Source organism: Akebia trifoliata, chromosome 16, assembly GCF_017979445.1.
Source record: "Akebia trifoliata isolate Shusen 1 chromosome 16, ASM1797944v1, whole genome shotgun sequence".
NCBI classification, from domain to species: domain Eukaryota; kingdom Viridiplantae; phylum Streptophyta; class Magnoliopsida; order Ranunculales; family Lardizabalaceae; genus Akebia; species Akebia trifoliata.
This window is the reverse complement of record NC_141390.1, coordinates 32,122,688-32,142,750: the sequence shown is the minus strand read 5'-3', so window position 1 is coordinate 32,142,750 and position 20,063 is coordinate 32,122,688. Positions and strand designations below refer to the sequence as shown.

The 20,063-nt window shown below is 34.6% G+C and overlaps 2 protein-coding genes across 2 annotated transcripts in view; both read left to right on the top strand.

The window, feature by feature from the left end:
* The window catches only part of LOC147383661 (uncharacterized), a 57,131-nt gene extending 48,640 nt beyond the window's left edge, over nt 1-8,491 (top strand). The window contains 12 exon segments of the mRNA XM_086427328.1: nt 43-129; nt 1,854-2,009; nt 2,113-2,297; nt 2,543-3,082; nt 3,240-3,417; nt 3,527-3,669; nt 3,786-3,912; nt 4,946-5,410; nt 5,897-6,253; nt 7,386-7,544; nt 7,635-7,922; nt 8,336-8,491. Coding sequence (XP_086283454.1) covers nt 43-129; nt 1,854-2,009; nt 2,113-2,297; nt 2,543-3,082; nt 3,240-3,417; nt 3,527-3,669; nt 3,786-3,912; nt 4,946-5,410; nt 5,897-6,253; nt 7,386-7,544; nt 7,635-7,922; nt 8,336-8,491 — 2,841 coding nt within the window.
* A 5,322-nt stretch (nt 8,492-13,813) lies between these two features.
* Nucleotides 13,814-19,389, top strand: LOC147383660 (uncharacterized). Its single transcript, XM_086428874.1, has 6 exons — nt 13,814-14,024; nt 15,866-16,078; nt 17,111-17,206; nt 18,044-18,189; nt 18,559-18,784; nt 18,894-19,389. The coding sequence occupies exons 1-6, from the start codon at nt 13,893-13,895 to the stop codon at nt 19,098-19,100; spliced, it is 1,020 nt and encodes a 339-aa protein (XP_086285000.1). The 5' UTR covers nt 13,814-13,892; the 3' UTR covers nt 19,101-19,389.
* The last annotated feature ends 674 nt before the right edge of the window (nt 19,390-20,063 follow it).

Below are 20,063 nucleotides of genomic sequence, written 5' to 3'. Positions count from 1 at the left end.
ATTTAATTGCATGAAGCTCATGAAGCTCAATCTCTTTTGTAGGAATGGGTTGATGTCAGGGCATTCGCTTCAGATGGTTCTTATTACAAGCTTTCAGCTGTACTTCACATGACATCAGACAGAACAAAGGTTTAACTATTTGAACTTCTCATTAACATTTTGTTTCTTGCAAGCATAGTATTAGATTTGACATATTTCCATGAAATGTTTTCTTTTCCATAAGGTATGCCACAAAATGACAAACAGTTTCCTTTTGATTATATAGTAGAAGACACTATTCATTTTGCAAAATATTTCTATGAATAGTGTATTTTGGCCAAAATAATCAAATTTTAGGTATAAAATGCAAGATTTCAGTGAAAATATATTTATCAGCAGTAAACTTTGACCAAAATATTCGTTGTTGAAGAAGATGTTCTAAAAATATTGATAAAAATTGATTGTAAAAGTTACATAAAAGTTATTAATTACTTGTTGAAGGGACTTACAAAGAGAGCTTCTATTGCCATGCGAACTTTTGCTAACGCCACCCTAAGATGTGTGCTAAATCTTTTGTGATACATAAGAATTGGGGTGGGGTTAGCAAAAGTTTGTGTGGCAATTGAATATCTCCATATAAATTATATATAATAATAAATGGTATTTATAAAATTACACATAATAATCACTTGTTAGTACTTAGTACTAGAATTTGTTAGGTACCTATTTCATTTATCTATATTGGTAGTGATCTCTGATCTCCAACACATGAAGACTATTTAAAATAGGATGAAAAGAATAATATTCATATCAAACTAATTACTGCAATAGGAATTAATGGGTATTCTGAATGCTAATCATGATATAGCGTTGTATATTGATGTTGACTAGGATGGTTCTCTTACTGATAGAATGTCTACGATTGATTATTTTACATTCGTTGGTAATAATCTAGTAACCTAGAAGAGCAAGAAAGAAAGTACTGTTTGTGAGTTCGAGTATTGAGGCCAGGTTAAGACTATGGGACATGGCATTTGTGGAAGTCTGTGGATCAAGAGTATCTTAACTAAACTTGGGATAGAAGTAAAGCTTCCTATTATGTTTTCAGAAAACCCCGCTGCCGTAAATATTATTGCTGATTAATTGTATCATGAGAGAACCAAATACATCAAAGTCAATTGTTACTTTATTAGATAAAAGTCACGTCTAAGATTCTATGTTCTGTTCATGTGGAGTCTGAAGATCAATTGGGCATGACTGACATCCATTCACCAACGTAAGGGGGAGTGTTGATGGACATTGTTATCCACGCCAACATGATAATATGTTTTTGTAACATTATAATAGAATAAAGAAAGTGTTAGCGCTCTCTTGAACCCAAATTGAGATTTACCATCTCCTTTATTTTTTTCTTCTCGATCATAAACCTCAACTCAGGTCAATTTATATGATTTTAAGCATGTAAATTTGTAAGTTTGAGTCTCAAATACTAGTACCAACATGTACTGGACCTGGTTGAAACTGATTTTCTTATCTCAAATAGTTTTTATTGTAGAATATTTAAATAAAAGCTCCTATTCATGTTACTTTTACCATTTCCTAATTCTTTGTGGACGGTCCCTTTCTTTCGCATGATTTTCTTATTATTTCCAAAAGTATAATTTTGTCCAGTTCTTGAGAGACAAAAAGTATGCACCGAAATGAAAATCTAAAACATTGTGCATGAGTGATGAATCTTGTAAATTTATTCTGTATCATTCTCTAAATTTTTTTAATTTATATATAGAATGGTTAATAAGCTAGTGTAGTTAATATTGTTGATTCTGTGCTTTTGTTCTCTGAATTATAATTTGCTAAAATTGATTTATATGCAGGTCGTTCATTTTCAACCACAAAGTGTATTTATCAATAGGGTTGGTAGGAGTATATCTCTGCAACAATGTGAAACTCAATCGGAGCAATGGTTTCATCCCACTGATCCTCCTAAACCATTTCAATGGAAATCTACAGACAAAGTTGAACTATTGATGGTCAGCATATACTGTCTTTATCATGATCTAATTAGTTTCTTGCACTGGAAAAACTGCAGTGCATCGTTATTGACTTGTCAATGCAATTTTCCCTTGATTTCAGCTGCGGTTGGATGGATACAAATGGAGTACACCATTTAGCATTGGTAGTGAAGGTGTAATGTGTGTTTCCTTGAAGAGTGATATGGGAAGCAAACAGATGTATCTAAGAGTAGAAGTACGTAGTGGAACAAAAAGTTCACGCTATGAAGTTGTTTTGCGCCACTCTTCATTTTCAAGCCCGTACAGGTTAAACCATAGTCACAAATCTTGCTTTTGAAAAATTCCTAGAAAGGGAAAAGTTCAGGATATCTACCTTTTTGGGTTATTGCAAGACACAAATGTTTCATTTTTTATTTTTTTTAAGTGTTGAATGATGAGAGTTTCGAAACTATTGAATATTTGTACCAAAGGGTCAATAAGACAGCTCAGGTTTTATTTATCCATATTCTTTCTTTGCTGTCTCTTGTAGTAACTATTTAACTTCCCAACAGGATTGAAAACCGTTCTATGTTCCTACCAATACGCTTTCGGCAAGTGGATGGAACAAGCGATTCCTGGCGGTATTTTTTCCCTAATGCTGCTGCTTCATTTTTATGGGAAGATCTTGGTAGACAACGGCTATTGGAAATCATGGTTGATGGAACTGATTCATTTAAATCAGAGAAGTATAATATTGATGAGATTTTTGACCATCAGCCCATCCATGTAACTGGTGGACCTGTCAGGGCTTTACGTGTTACCGTTCTAAAAGAAGATAAGATGACTGTCATTAAGATTAGTGACTGGATGCCAGAAAATGAGCCTCCTGCGATTATGTCTAGAAGTTCTTCGCTATCTTTGTCAAAGCTCTCTAGAAATGATTCTCAAAATCAACAATCAATTTCCCCCACAGAATGTGAATTTCATGTTATCGTTGAGCTTTCAGAGCTAGGGTTGTCTATTATTGATCATACACCTGAAGAGATTCTATATCTATCAGTGCAGAATCTTCTGCTATCACATTCCTCTGGTTTGGGATCTGGAATCAGCAGGTTTACTTTTCTTCCAACAAATAGTCTAGCATATTATTTTAGGGATGATACAATCAATCTTTGCAGCATTCTCAACCAGAGTCTGCTTTGTTTCAAATTAGAGTATCTGGACTCCATGAGCGCTTCTTCAATAATTCCCAAATTATCTGTATGACAGGTTCAAGCTACGGATGCATGCGATCCAAGTAGATAACCAGTTGCCCTTAACTCCAATGCCTGTTCTCTTCAGGCCACAGAGAGTAGGAGAACAGCTTGATTATATCTTGAAATTGTCTTTGACAATGCAATCAAATGGTTCGCTAGATCTACGTAACTACCCATATATTGGTTTCCAAGTATGCAACTCATAACAATGACTTTGTTTTGATCCTTCTCTCATTCTATTTTCTCTAGTCTTTTGTTGATCATAATTTTGACCTTTTTTTTTCCATTTTTCCAATGCAGGGCCCTGAGAACTTGGCATTTTTGGTTAACTTTCACGAACCAATCTTATGGCGCATTCATGAAATGGTTCAGCAAGTCAATCCCAGTAGGTTATATGACACGCAAACAACTGCTGTTTCGGTTGATCCAATTATACAAATTGGGTATGCAAGAAATCCTCTTGATTTTTTCAATTTTTTCAGCAAAATATCGGCATTTCTTTTTCAGTATTTATTTGTTTGAAATTTCTGAAAGATTTTTTTTTTCCTTGGAATAATAGCGTTCTGAACATCTCGGAAATACGAGTCAAAGTATCAATGACAATGTCACCGACTCAACGACCAAGGGGCGTACTTGGATTTTGGTCATCTTTGATGACTGCACTGGGGAACACTGAGAATATGCCTGTAAGTCTTGTAATTATTTCTTTTATGTCATTCTGTAGTTATTTGAATCTTTAGTTCCCTTAAGATAGATATAGATACACTTCAAATTTGTTTCGAGGAAATCTAAGGGCATGCCTGGGTGGCCTGGATAGTAAGGACTGTCTCACAAGGCCATACCAAAGCAAGTGCATACATGCAAGGGGTTGGGACCCACCACTCATTTAGTCTCACTTATGCCATAACTGACCTGATTGGACTATAATAACCATTTCTATAGTTCCGTTTTTGGATAGCTGAACTTACCTTGTTAACCATCCAAAGAAGTAGATTGGATCGTTACAACAGTGAAGGTTTCTTTTCTAATCTTTCACATGGAATCTTCGAGGTGGGACCCATCAGATGGTGGTCCAGATCCTTGCATTAGCACTACTAATATGTAATTTTTTTTCAGTTAAAATGCAATAACTCTATGGGGCAGTACCCAGGGCTAGCCCTTGGGAAATAGGTGATTTCAAATCCACTGAAGAAACCGGCCTGTCATGGGGTTGAACCCATGACCCTTCATTCTTATGCTGTTAGGGTCTGCCCCATGAGTACCTTAAACTTGATGTTTACTTATTAGGTGTAAAAAGGAAGTGTTGGGACTTCTTTAGTCCTGTTCACAGTTTGCACAGGATAACAGTGTCTTCATAGAACATTGTTCTTTGAAATTCAGACACTAGTCATAAATCTTGCGAGCTTTCTCCACAAGGGACATTCAGAGAGAACAACTCCTTTTGGGTGGTTTTATTGAACAAATTATAAAAGGAATGAAGACATTAAGATTATATATTAATGATTGAGAAATGAATTCTTTAAATCATGTATTTTTAATCATTAATTTAAAGTTTTAATCATTATTTTTACTCATGAGGAACTTAAAGTTTTATTAATATTTGAAGATCTCAAAATATATCTAGCCTTTCCATAAATGACGAAGTTAGTTATGAGTTATGACAAAAGATTCTGGGAAATATAGGACTGAATATAAGTTATATTGATGTGAGTTCATCAGGTCAGGATTAATCAAAGATTTCATGAAGACATATGCATGCGGCAGAGTGCCCTTGTTAGTAGCGCCATTTCAAATATTCAAAAGGATCTTCTCAGTCAGCCTCTTCAACTACTCTCGGGTGTTGATATACTTGGCAATGCAAGCAGCGCATTAGGGCATATGAGCAAGGGTGTCGCAGCTTTATCAATGGATAAGAAGTTCATTCAAAGCCGGCAGAAACAGGTTATTGATTTAAGGAACATTTTTATTTTGATTCCTCACATAAATTTGCACGTTGGTCAGTTTCTACTTCAAGAAATCTTAACATTGTGGGTAGGCCACAAGGATCGCTTCCCAGAGGCTTATGGTTACATGTGGCTCAAATGCAGGGATTGGGAGCAACCATTTGATGGCTCCCTCTTAGGATCTTTTCAATTTTCCTTATATGATGATCATAACAATTCGATAACACATTTCTTTCCGACAGTCAGCATCTTTGATACCTGGATACCTCTATCTGCCTAGCATACCACCATATTGACATGATTTAATCTAAAAGAATCCAAATATTTAAATTTATATTTGGCATGCAGTAAGTAGTAGAAACATAATTAACCTAAAAAAACTGAAAAAAGATTAAAACATGTTATTAACTTACTGGATGAGGCTTGTATTCATATGTATCATGGATTTCGGGAAATTCAGTTATATTTATATGTCAACATATGGTGATTCAGACAAAAAAATTATATACAGCGAATTGTGTTGCTCATCTCAGCCCTAGTACTTGTGGCTTTTTGGATACCATCTGAAAACTATAAGCCATTTGGTGGTCATTTTCAAGTCCACTTGTGTCTTTTGATGTGGTTGATAAACTGTTTTTGTGGTCTACTTGCAAAGGATGATAGATTTTTTCTACATTATTTTACGGGTATTGGCGTGATTTTGTTCACTGAAATTTTTTTCTTCCAGGAAAGTAAAGTTGTGGAGGACATTGGCGATGTTATCAGAGAAGGAGGTGGTGCCCTGGCTAAAGGCCTATTCAGAGGATTCACTGGCATCTTAACAAAGCCACTTGAAGGTGCAAAATCTTCTGGTGTCGAGGGTTTCGTTCAAGGTGTTGGTAAAGGAATTATTGGTGCAGCTGCACAGCCAGTGAGTGGGGTCCTGGATCTTTTGTCCAAAACTACCGAAGGTGCGAATGCTGTAAGAATGAAGATTATATCTACTATAACTTCAGAGGAACAACTGCTTCGCAGAAGGCTGCCAAGGGTAATTAGTGGAGATAATTTGCTCCGCCCTTATGATGAGTACAAGGCACAAGGGCAGGTACCAGCACTTCAACTTTCTACTAATAACCGCCTACAAAATGGCTAGTATTGCACCTTCACTGAATTATCTGTGGTTTACTAAAGAGGCGTCTTCTGGGATCCATGAGGGTGAACCAGACAACTCCAACCTTATATGGAACCAACCATATTAAATTATAAAAGATAATAGAAATATAAAGATTAAAAAATAAAAATTAGAGGGACTTCCTCAATGGGAGGAAACAAGAAAGAGATTTCAACGAGTAACATTGTCAGCCTGTATAATTACAGAGAATTTCTTGAGACTCAAATGCTACTAGCTGGAACTAAAAGGGTGAATTTTCCAATTAAGCGAAGACATGTTTTCTATATGAACTGGAATAATAGGGTAACTAGTCAGCCAGTATAGCCTGCCCCAAATCCTTGGGATAAGACTTTGATGATGATGAATCAGCCAGTATGACTATGGGAATTTCATGAGATACTAAAACCACATTGTAACTTGTAAGGAACGAAAATTATGGAAATTTCCTATAAAGGGCATTGAGTTTTTTTTTTTTTTTTTCATTACCTTTTTAATTATTTAGGACCCAGATGGTTGACTGATTGTTTGTTAGGTTCAGTCAATTTTTCCTGGCAATACTGCATGAACACCTTTACTGGAACTGGCTTAGGCTATGTCTGATGGTCCGTACCAAGTAGAATAAGAAAATTGTCACCCATGATATTTCCCTCCTATATCTCAAATAGAAAATGACAATGCTAACAACAAAATCCGAGTTTCTTAAAATACTGGAGCACTAATTTTTTATTTTTTATCGATAAATATGCATATAATTTCAGGTGTGTTATTGAAAATTATATTTTTAAGTTGTGGGTAAGTATTTCATGCTGCAGTAGTTAGCTAGTGTTAAGAAGAAAAAAAAAAAACTACACAACTAGGGGTTCAATACCCTCCATCTGTTGCCTATAAATAAAAATGTGACAATTTTTTCCATGTCCAAGTTGCATATTAGTGTATGAGAATAATAATGCCTATGATTAGATCTGTTAACTTTTACTGTGAAACTCACTGCCTTTTCATATGTTCTGTAAATGTTAGTAGACAGTTGTCAGTTTGTTGATTAACTTGCTGTGATTTTATTATGAAGGTTATCTTACAGCTGGCCGAGTGTGGTTCATTTTTCGGCCAAGTAGATCTCTTTAAAGTTAGGGGGAAGTTTGCTTTGTCAGATTCTTATGAGGACCACTTTTTGCTTCCAAAAGGGAAAATTCTTGTAGTCACCCATCGGAGAGTTGTACTGTTACAAGTATGGTTCTGCTTGCTTGCACTGATCAGTTATTTCCAGACCAGATCACCACATACTAACTAAATTATTGCGCTTATGTCAATATAACAGCTACCCTCCAACATCATGGCCCAGAAGAAGTTCAGCCCTGCAAGAGATCCATGTTCTGTAGTGTGGGATGTTTTATGGGATGACCTTGTGACAATGGAACTGGCACATGGAAAGAAAGACCACCCAAAAGCACCACCATCTCGGCTTATCCTCTACTTACAGACAAGATCTACAGAATCGAAGGAACATATGCGTGTTATAAAATGCAACCGTGAATCTCAACAGGCTCTTGAAATTTATTCTTCAATTGAGCTAGCATTGTACACTTATGGACCTAACCACTCGAAGGTACATGTATCTTATGCTTGACCTCTTCTTGTTCATATAAGCCCTTGTATCCCCAGGCACAACATATATGAGTTGCATCTGCTCATTGATGTATACTACTGAAATGCTAGGCAAATCCTTTGAATAAATGTGAAATTTGTGCCAATCAAAAGATCCCAACTGCCTGTTTAAGACCAACACCTTAGAAGTCTAAAAAAAAAGAGTATTTACGAGGTTTAGAAAATTATTAGTTGTGCCGCACAGTAAGGATGTCTCTATTTGCATGTTTGCATTGGGAGACCTACCACTGTATGAGTGATATCGATGAGAACATGGTCTTGCATGTATGAAACACAACAGAGATGTGATTGAGCCACATTCCACCCAAAGATTGAAGTCTTCGTCATATTCATTTCTTGTACAATATTATACAGGCAATGCAGAAGAAGAAAGTGACAAAACCATATTCACCAAGCACTGATGGTGCCTGTTCTGATTTCATCCCAAAGGAAGGTGTCTGTAGCTGGAGTCCCCAACATGTGCCAGCGTCTGTTCCTTTGAGTTCTACTTTCGGCAGCAGCACAACTTGATTGAGCAAGGGAGTGGATTCACAGTGAAATGTTCAGTGGTTTTTGGGAAAGCATTTGTTCTCGTCAAAATCTTATAGCTATAGGTATTTCCAGGAATGCTGCTATCACACTCAATCATGCCACATGAAAGGTACTCATATGGCCACTTTGAATATCTCTTGCAGTATCTTGTAGTTTCTTTATCTAGATCAATTGGTTCAGTTTTTGAGGAGCAATAAAAGGCCTTGTTGATGATGAATTTTCTGTTTCCTCCAACTATTGTAGGATTAATAAATTTTATATCCAATTTTACCTGATAAATACTTCCCTATGCTTTATTTCATTTGAAATCAATAAATATTTGAGAGAAACTCTTAAGATGCATTAGATGGGGTCCATCCTTGCTAGGTCTTGTATGCCCCAGTAGAATCCACTCAATCTTGCTTACCATTTGATTGCTCCGGCCAAACTCTTAATCTATTTGTGGTTTAGAATTTGATGCCATGTAACAAAAGGCCTGTCGAGAAACAAAATCCAATGGTCATTTGATGTCTGCATGTTGCAGGTACTGGAGATACCGACCAAGAACAATTCGTTGGTGGAGTAGAGGGCTTTACAGAACTGGTGAAATGGGCATTCGATTGGCTGGCCTTCTCTTCTGACAAATGGAGAATGACATTGTAAATATATATATATATATGATTCAAGTTTGGGCTGTAAATCCCTCCGCTAGCTTCTATTGCTTTTGCTTTTGTATATGCCAACAGTTCGATTTTATTTACTGTGGATTCTACTAGTTACGAGTTTGATGAAACATTACGCTGTTTTTAAAATTATGCTTTGATCCAAATGTTGGTTTCGCCAAAGATAATATATGCATTTTGGGTCAGTTAGGATACACACCGAACTTGTTAATTTGAGAAGTAACGAACTCATCATTTTTTAGAAGTCACCAATTCTTCATTGGAGACCTTGATATACTCAAAATGTATATAGTCATGGTCACCAAGATGGGGTTGGTTAGGAGAAAATCAAACTAGGGTTAGGATTGTAATTATTCCTAATAGGTGGAGTTCCCATATTATATTATCAAATCGCATATTAAACTATAATAATAAATCTCTTAAATCCCATATTGAAATCATTCATGCATCTGTAACAAGTAACCCTAAGTTCACAACCTATTCGAGGTTTATACGTGATTGGACACTATATTTATCCACACTTTAAAAAAAAAAAAAAAAATTAGAAGAAGCTGAATTTGGACCCCTTCTAGTTTGGCATAATTCTATGTTGACCCCAAATGTTTTGATAATCACACTTACCTCATCTTTAATTGACGCTGTTAAAATTCAGATATTGTTTTACCATTTTACACTCATTTTTTTTTTTCCTTAAAAATTAAATTTTAATGAAAACAAAGACGGGAAGACAAAAATTAGAATTTGCTAGTTGCATAAGCTATCCCATCTAAAAACAAAGTTCTCAAACGAAAATCCAAAGTAGTCCTTGCTTAACTTCGCTAAAAAAAAAAAATAATATTAAAATCTCCATGTACACCATATGTGAATGGTTCACCTTGCTTTGAAACACCTTGTTGTTTCTCACTTTTCAAAGACTCCAAGGTATGGTCGAAGGAAGGATAGCCAAAATGTGCATTTTTCTATAAGAGAAGACGTTGAAAGCCTGGCCTTCTAATATTAAAAATAAGTTTTTTGGTAAAACCCAATACATATGAAACGAAGACATGAAGGATGATCAAATACCTCGGGAGAAAGAGCAGTGAAGAAGGTGTGATTCACAGACTCTCCATCACTCTTACAAAGAGGACAAAAATTAGGAGTGATCTACCCATGAGAAATCAACTTATCTAAAGTAAGAATCATCCCCAAGGAGGCAAGTCAAACAAAGAAAGAAATATCTCACTCACAGTGAACTTCAACTGAAAGTCAGTCTGGTTATTGATTTAGAATCGTTGAATTTGAGCATTTTTGGCGTGCTTGTCCAACAAAGAGTGGTTCAAACATTTGTGGGCCTGAAGACAGTTGTCAAAGCCATGACGGTAAAGTTTCCTCACTTGTGATCTGTGAGTGATTGCATATAGGGGTAGCAATGGGTCGGGTCGTGATTGTCTCGTGTGGAGGTAAAGGTATTATGAAAAATTGATCAAACCCAAACCATTTAATAATCGTGTCAAAAACTTAAATCCAAACCCAACCCATTTATATATAAGGTATACCTAAGGGCGGATTTACTGTGGGGGGTTATGGGGGCACTTGCACCCACAAGAATTTTCAATGTCTATGGATTAGTAAGCTATTGCGACGGATTTTAGCGCAGATAAAAAAATAATTTCCATTCTTTGTAGCCCCCACAACTATTGTTTTCTCTCTTAGTTGTCCCTACAAAAAAATTTCTACTCTTAATTGCCCCCACATGGGCCAAATCCTCGCTCCACCCCTGGGTATTCCTGACCCATCCCATATACAACCTATTAAATAAAAGGTCGGTATCCCTTAACTCGTAAGAATGACTCATGGAAAAAACACATGATCCTAACCCTTTAATGCAAAATCCAATGGTTGAGATTTTATCCTCGAGATATCTATCTTCGAGATTTGTGTTATGAAGATACTCATAAATCTCAACCATTGGATATTTTGTTTAAAGGGTTGGGATAAGGTATTTTTTTCATGAGTCATTCTTAGGAGTCAATGGATCCCAGCACTTACATAAAATTCTAATCTTTATTGAAAAAAAATAAATTTCATTTCCACCACCAAAAATAAAGTCACACAACTGTAAACTTGGTTCAATGGTGAAAAATAACTTTCTTTTGATCATATTTTTGGATGCCATAAGGTGATGTGGTCACCAGTCATAAACTTTCCTTACTAACTTAGTAAGAAAAGTATTTTTCAATATAATTATTATGATTGATTAAGAAAAGTGTATTTCATTATCACATGAGACATAATAGCCTTACTTGATAAGATCTTAAATTTTATTGAGGGTCATTTTGTCAATATTAAGAATCAAATACTACATACCTCTAGATTTTAATGAAAAAAATGGAGTAAAAAAATATAAATATAAATAAATAACTTATTAAGAAATTTTATTTTTTCTTTCCCAAACTAAAGCTTAACCATTTAAAATATCTTAAAACACATTTTCTATTTATAGAATTTGAAAAAAAATGTATTATGAAAAAATTAGAGGAAAGTATAGAAAAAAAATGAGTAATTTAAAAAGTTCCTAAATAATTGTTGATATATTTAAAATTACACGTTATTGACAGAATAACTAAACGTGTCTAAACGGGGTAGGAGGGTTGACCGTCACAACCCAAACCCAACCCATTTAATAATCGTGTTAGATAGATTGGCACTATTATGACTCAAATTCAATTAAGATTGACTCAAACTCACTAATTTCGTATTATTTTCGAGTCGTGTTGAGATTACCACCCCTAATGACAGAATTGAGAGTTGGGCTCAGAATGGTAAGAAGCTAAGATTAAGAAACAGGGGATAATTAACATGTGCCCATTAAAGTGCAATAAATATTAAATACACACCTTGGGAATAAACACCTGAGGGTATTTTGGTAAAAAAAAAGATTTTTGTTAGGTCATTTTCATTACAACTTTCAATTTTCCATGTATATTTAATGCACTTTAACGTGTGCCCAACTCACATAGTACAAAAAAAGAAAAAACAAAACTCCATTTTTTTTGTTTGTCTGAAAAAGCCTAGTTTGAAACGCTTTTGAAATTTCAACTGTTAAAAAAAAAAAAAAAAACTCGTCTTATAATTATGTGTGAAAATATGTTATCATACATAAATAGTCAATAAAAAAAGATATTGAAAACTTAGAAGAAATGCCAAACATATTATATGTATTACATTTTTTTCTTATAAATTTTAATATATATTTTTTATTTCTGATTTCTTTCTTGTTTTGCTCCGGTTTTTTTTTTTTTTTTTATCAAAGTTTTCCTTGCTGTTTTAAACCTGTATTTTGACTTAGTGACTATGTTTACTCAAGAGTACTTGTGAAATGGAGAGCTTTCTTATTGGTTTTGTTTTTGTTTTTTTTTTAAATTTCGAGAAGAGTGGAATGGGGGAGGGCAAATGGTGAAGGCGATCTACCTAATATCACAAACAAAAGGAGTTTGTTTCTAATTATCCCTATTTTTCAGGGGTTGGCGTGGACTTATTCTTCACATATATAATACCACGAGATCTAGAGTTAAATTGAAACGTGTTCGTTATTATTAGTATAGGTGGTAAGCTTCTCGTGGGAGAAGCACAATGCATGAAGCTCGTGGGACGATGCGCAGAGCCGTAGCATCATTTGATAAGATTATATCATTGTACAGCTTACAAAGACCCATTTGTCCTTACGTTTATTTAATACCAAAGTTTCAACATCAATAATATTTTTTACCCTCATCATAAAGTAAATTTTATTAAGATAACCTAAGATCTCGAAAATACTTATCCCGAGGATAAATCTCAATTATTGGATTTTACATTTAAAGGATTGGAATCATGTGTTTTTTTCACGAGTCAACGGATCTTGACCTACTAAGTAACAGCAATTTCAAACTTATAAACGATTAATGCCTGTATGTCATGAGTTCAAATCCCGTATGAAAATTAATTTCTCTGGGGGCAACTATGAGGATGCTTTGTAACTTACCTAGTGTGTGTGATGTACAGGCATTGCATGTGCCTCGAGACTTGTCTTTGGACAAGATCATGGTCTATGAATTGGGCAAAGCTCCTATACAGGCCTAGTCCCTTGACTACATGGATACCTGGTTATCAAAAAAATAGAAAAAGATATTCATGTAAATCATCTACTTAAAAGGTCCTTAACGACTAATTTTTGAATTCAGGAGTATTGTTTCTAATAATTTTCTTTTCTAAATCATTCAAAAGTTCTCAGATGTATTCTTTCAAAGGTACATGGTATACCCATGTCAGTTGTATGATTTAATTCAATATGTCTCTTTGTTTGCTTAGCATATTTTCAACAAACTGATTTGTGGGTTGATAGTTTTTCAAATAGTTTAAGGAAAAAAAAACGTAAAAAGATAGACAGTAAGTGCAAGTAACCGCGAAAAAATTTAATATTCCCACAATATAATATACAATTTGATAATGTTCACAGAAGCAAGAAATGAGCATGATGAGGTCATTTTGTTACTTTTACTGGGAAACAAGAAAAGGACGACCATGCATAAGGATGAAATCCAAATTAATGAGCTGGTTGGGAGTAGAGTAGGTGGACCAGCTGGCCTGAAAATTCTATAAAGAGGGCATTATGGTCCACTCCCTCATTCCTGTTAGTTTCCTCAATTCTCCTGTGCTTATAAATCTTTGAGAGAGAATTCTAAGAAAGAAGGGAAGAGATGAGTTTCGGAGGGATCCTTGGGTTCGACAACGGTATTATGTTGGCACCCATGGGAGCCGACATTGCCGGGCCCAAGCTCGTCGCGGCCGTTGCCAATGCTGGAGGCATCGGTCTATTGGCTAGTCCCACCGTACGCTTTTTTTCTTCCTTCGTTTTTTGTTTTCTATAATCACTTTTTTAACCTAATGTTGCACTGTAATACTTAACCTTTTAGGATTTAAAGTTTGTTCATGTTCCTACAGCTTTGTATTCTCTGTTCTACTTTATTCGTGATCTCTGCTAGTAGCACTATATTTTTCTCATGTTCTCTTTGGAATCATGGTATTTCTTGCAAAATGCTTTCGAAACGTGCAACTTTTGTAAACATGATTTAGAAACGGCCAAGTATTCTTTGTAAAAGTTATTGAACCAACAATAATTTTTACGGGCATGGATGAGGAAGAAAAAAAAAGTGACATATATAATTATTTTTAGAGTGTAATCATCCAAATGGAGTGCAAATTAATGGGAAGTTTTAAGTTATGCAATGCAATTGGTAATGGGTTGTGTGCAACCAGCTGGTCCCTTATTTTATTTTTTTTTAACTTGCTATTGATATTTCATTCTCAATAGCTAGAGATTTGGCTTTGAACATAGTGGAGGAGAAGAACATGATTCATTTAACTCAACCCTAAATCTTTGAGATAAGGCATTGATGTCATATATGATACTGATTATTGGCATTTTAGGTTAATTAAACTTCAGTTTACTTATTTTTTTATACTTTTAATCATGGTTTTAAAACAAAGAAAAATTCAACTCCGTTCAAGTTGACAATTCTATTGGACAAGTCAAATGAGAATATATTAAATTTCTAAATATTTTAAAAATAGTATTTAGTATTTTAAAATAAATAAAAATATTTAGTTATCTTGCTTCAAAAGAATATTTAATTATTCATATAATCATACTTAATATCAATTTACTTGTGGAACACTCATGTACCTTTATAATCATATAATTCTTTATTTTCATGAAGGATGATAATTTACCAAACCGAGCCGAACCGAAGCGAACCAATTTTCTTAAGGATGATATTAAACACTGATACAACTTTGTTGTTTGAAAAAGAAAAGTGAAATTACTGCAATGAAACAGAAGGATATTAATATATTATAGTAAGATACATCTTCAAAATGCTTGTAAAAATCTTGAAAATAGCTTCTTCTTTCTTCTTAAATCAATGGAATCTCCAAAACTCAATTGATGAGATGCGAAAAATCCAATTTTTTGAATGAAAATTATGAGTTCGAACGGTTAGAACATTCAATCGTGAGAAATACGGGAGAGGAGATCCGAGTTACAAAATAGATTATTAAGAGACCGCCCAAAACTTAGAGACTATTTAGAAAGAAGTCCCTCTTTGAGAGTCTTTTTAAGTAATTTTTCCTTTATTATATCAGTGGTAGAGGTTCATTGTTGATCTAGAACTCAATCCAATGGATCATGATTCCTAAGATCCATATCCAACCAAATCCACAGGATCCAAAAACCCAATCAACATTAGGTACTCTGGCCGATGAGACCAGGTTGGATCATTGGGCAGACTTAACCCATTATCCAGACATATTACCATGTAAGATAGCTATATATCACTACGTGAAAACTGGAAAATTCAACAGAAAAAATTGACGGGCCAAAGTCCACAAATTTTAGAAACTGAATTTTGATGGTTTAGGACCGTCGAAATTCTTGATGTTCTCAAATTTGATGGTTTAGAACTGTCAAGTTTCTCCCATCCTTCATTGATTTGATAATTTCGGTATGTCGAAAAAAAAATTGACAATGAAAAATTCGACACCAATTTGACCTCTTGGTCTGTCGAATTTTATGGCCCAAGGTCGTCAAATTTAGGTTTTTTTCACATCGTGTATCAAGCTCAGTATTATTACATGGGGTCCTAGTAATAGTGCATATTTTCTTCTTGTGCAGAATAACTATGACATGACACAGAAGGTGATCACTGAGACGAAGAAGCTGACGACCAAACCCTTTGGGGCTGGTATTCTGCTGGAATTTGATAACTCGAGAACCGTACAAGCCATCTTTGACGCGAAGCTCGCATGCATGCAAGTTTACTGGGGTGACTTCACTAAGGAGATGGTTGATGAGGCACACAAAAATGGAGTCAAGATCTTGCACCAAGTATTAATTAACCTCAAATCCTCCTTTTTTAATTAAATAATTCTCATCTAAGCACATAAATCCTTTAGAAATTGTTGTGCGTCTAGAAGAACTTTTGTTAGAATAATGGTTACGGTAGTTAATTGTTTGGTGACAACTTAGATATTAGGTAATCATAGTAAAAAGTTTGGACATTATGGTCAATGATATAATATTTTGGGTGAATTACCATTTCTTGAGCTGAATTTGAAGAATTTACAATTCCGACTCACTGCTCATTTTAATTACCCAAACATGATCGGTAATGAATTTGGAGGTTTTAAAGTGATAACTATTTCCAATTAGTCACTTTAAACCTGTGAAATAGTCACTTTAAAACCTCCAAATTCATTATCATTCACGTTTTGATAATTAAAATGATTAGTGAGCTGGAATCTTAAATTCGTCAAAATTTGATCACTTTTTCGTTAATATCCCCAATATTTTAGATATATTCTACGGATATTTCAGTCATAAACTAAAAATAATGTGTTCCAAAATATTGAAAGTAAGACGTTGATTTAGATAACTTCTCCTTATGGTCCATTTTCAATTTCTATGTTCAATTGAAGTGAAAAAAGGACTTGTTTCATTCCAAATCACACTTTAAAGGGTACTATGTGATGAATGCACGCGGTTGGGTATGTGACTTATGTGGCAAGGGCACAGAATCATAGATCTTTTTATCAGGATACACAGGATAAAGAAGTGCAATTCTGTTTCCTTGCCACGTCAGCTGTGTACCCAATCGAGCGTATCAAAACTGCGTGCATTCATCATTATTCTACTTTAAAACCCTAACACGGTTTTACAGTCCAAAACATTAGAAACAGCTCTCAAATGCTACCTTAGCAAATATGTTTATGGTTATATTAAAGTAATCTTGTATGGTCTTTAACAACTACAGATGTTATCCTATATGTTGCAAATTTATATATGAATGTTTTGCCCTGGTTCATGTACTTCTAAATTTATTAATTTAAATTATGAATTTTTCATCTTCTTTTTTTCCAGATTGGTTCAATTAAGGATGCGGAAAAAGCAGTAGCCGCGGGGGTAGATTGTATAATTGCACAAGGAATGGAAGCTGGAGGGCACATTATTGGGACGGTTAGACTCTTCTATTAATTATCATTAACATCAATGTTTAACAAGTCTCCCCCAAAATATTTTATTTTCTTTTATTTATGCCCCACTTGATAATTAAATTTGGGTTTTTAATTAAACAAGGTGAGCAAGAAACCCAAATCACGTTTCATAGGTGTTTTTAAAATGAGTCGTGATTTTCGGACTCAAAAATTTTCACTATGTCTGTATGCAGCTGACGTGGCAAGGGCACAGAACCATAGATCTTTTGCTTTGAGGTACATAGGAAAAATGATCAACGGTTATGTGCCCTTACCACGTCAACTGAGTACAGATCAAGCGTAAATTTTCGAGTTAGAAAATCATAAGCATTCAAATATATTTATAGCATGTGTATTTACCTAAATTTAATTTTATCCTCTAAAGTCTTAACTTTTGGTATTTACTTTGAAATTAAAACAAATTATTATTACCACATAGTTGGTATCCATTATCTTATATATTTTAAGAGTCGTGATAAATTATGTTCTTTGTACGCTCTCTAACCTAACACTTCATAGAATGATAGATCTTTTTCTTCGGGATTCAAAAGGAAAAGATCTATGATTCTAAACCTATGCCAAGTTAGAGAGTGGACGTAGAGCGTCAATTTTAGAGTGTCAGTTTATCATTATCCGATATCTTTTAAATATTTGAAACCACGTGTGTATTACATAATAATTTTAGTCTTCCTATATGCCTTGTTTTGTACTTCCATCAAAAAAGAAAAAGAAAAAAAATTCAAACACCTCTTTTATGATTGTTCTACACCTCTTTTATCATGAACTAACCCAAATTAATATTCAACTATTTAATGGCTAGGTTTCTTTGGTAGCCTTGCTCCCTAGAGTGGTTGATCTAGTTGGGGACAGGGACATTGTTGTTGTTGGTGCAGGATCAATCACTGATCCTCGTGGTTACGTCACTGCCCTAGCATTGGGTGCCAAGGGTATATGCATGGGGACAAGGTATGACTTGATTTGTTCAATATTGTGCTATATAATGGGACTTGGTTTTAGTCAGCAATTGATGAAGGAATCAAAGAAAATTTATTCATTTTTTCTCAAGTTTTGAAACAATTAAAACTTCGATCAATGATAAGAATGACAATAACAATATTCTTTCTTTCTCATTATTGCTTGTGATTTCTTTCTCTCTAAACAAAATTAATTACCAACAAACATATGTGGAATCAAGGTGATCACCGTCCCAAGATACATTGAGATAGTCTTATGAAACATTGAATGTTTTGGGATCAATGTTTCATTCCATTACTAGCCTAAATCAAAATGTATTAGTGATGCAATTGTATTATAATTGGCTCGACTTTAATCAAGGTTTATAGCAACAAAGGAGGCTTATGCGAATGATTACTACAAGCAACAGTTGCTCCAATACACCGAAGCAGATACGGATTACACTGATTTGTATAGTCGTGCGTCATGGAGGGCACCCGTTCGATGCCTAAACACACCTTTTCATCAACAATGGAAAAATGTACCAGAAGATGTCGAAAACAATTCAGATCAACCTATAATTGGTTATTCCATCATTCATGGAGGGGTAAATTTTGCATAATTGTGTTCCTTCCTTTACATTATCTTTCAAGAATTGTTTTCTTTTTTATGAAATAAAAAATATTTGTAACTTTCCTTCTTAATTTCTTGGTTAGGAAACTGTTATACGTCGATTTGCTGGACAAGCGGCTAATCCAACCACTGCAGGCGAGCTCGAACATATGGTTATGTATGCAGGACAAGGTGTTGGGCTCATAAAGGATATACTTCCAGCGGGCGAGCTTATAAACAACTTCATAGAAGGTGCTAAAGAGATCATCAAGAACCTAGGTGACAAGTACCTCCCAAAACCTGAACCTTAACTTGCTTCAATAGCTTAAAAAGGGATGAATTCTTGTTGGTAACTGTCTAAGTTGTGGTCTTAGCTCTGTTTTTGGATGTTTAGGAATAAGCTTTGGATCTCTCTTGAGATTGTTGGAGGCATTTCGTTTCCATAGTTTCTTTGTTTCATGTGTGTGTCATTGCTACTTATAAGAGCAATGGAATAAAAATTGTGTACTTGTTCTCGTGTCCTTTGACATGTAGTGTTTGTTTGTATTTCTAGAACATTTGCAGAAATCTTAATGCAAATATTGAAGTTTTACTTTCTTACTTAGAATTTTATTCAATTTTCTAAAATTAAAATTATGGGAAGAAACATATTCTTGCCACAATATTTAGGTTAAAATGAAGATGAATTTTATGGAGCGGATCGTGTACAATAAGTTTTCCCTGCAACTCTTTGTAGTGGATTTTGACGGTTGAGGAAACGCCATATCACATAGGCACAACAATCTAGTCGTTAAAAATTGAAAGTTCAGGGACGTCCATCTTCCAAACCTTTGATAAGGCTAAAAAAATTTGTTCTCTTTCAATTTTTTTATTTTTAAATCCAATCTCCCCCATGATCTGAATAATGGTTGAGGCTTTAGTTTTTCCTTCCAACAGATTCCTCTCTACCATGTAAATTCTACTATAGGAAACTATTAGAAAACCAAACTACAAAGAATTTGCTCCATAGATTTCATGGTATTTAAATTGACAATGCTAAAGTGACTGCACAAGACATTGAATTGGCGTGGAGGTGTGCAGAGAATCATGGATTCTTTTCAGTTTTCATTGGTAGCTTGAGAAAAACATTCATGATTTTGTGCACACCTCCATGTCAACTCAGTGTCCAATGCAATGTCGTAGAAAGTCACTTTAACATTATTCATGTAAAATTCAAGTTATGAGACATTTTGAATAACCAATTGATCAAGACCTCATGAAGACATTGGTATTGT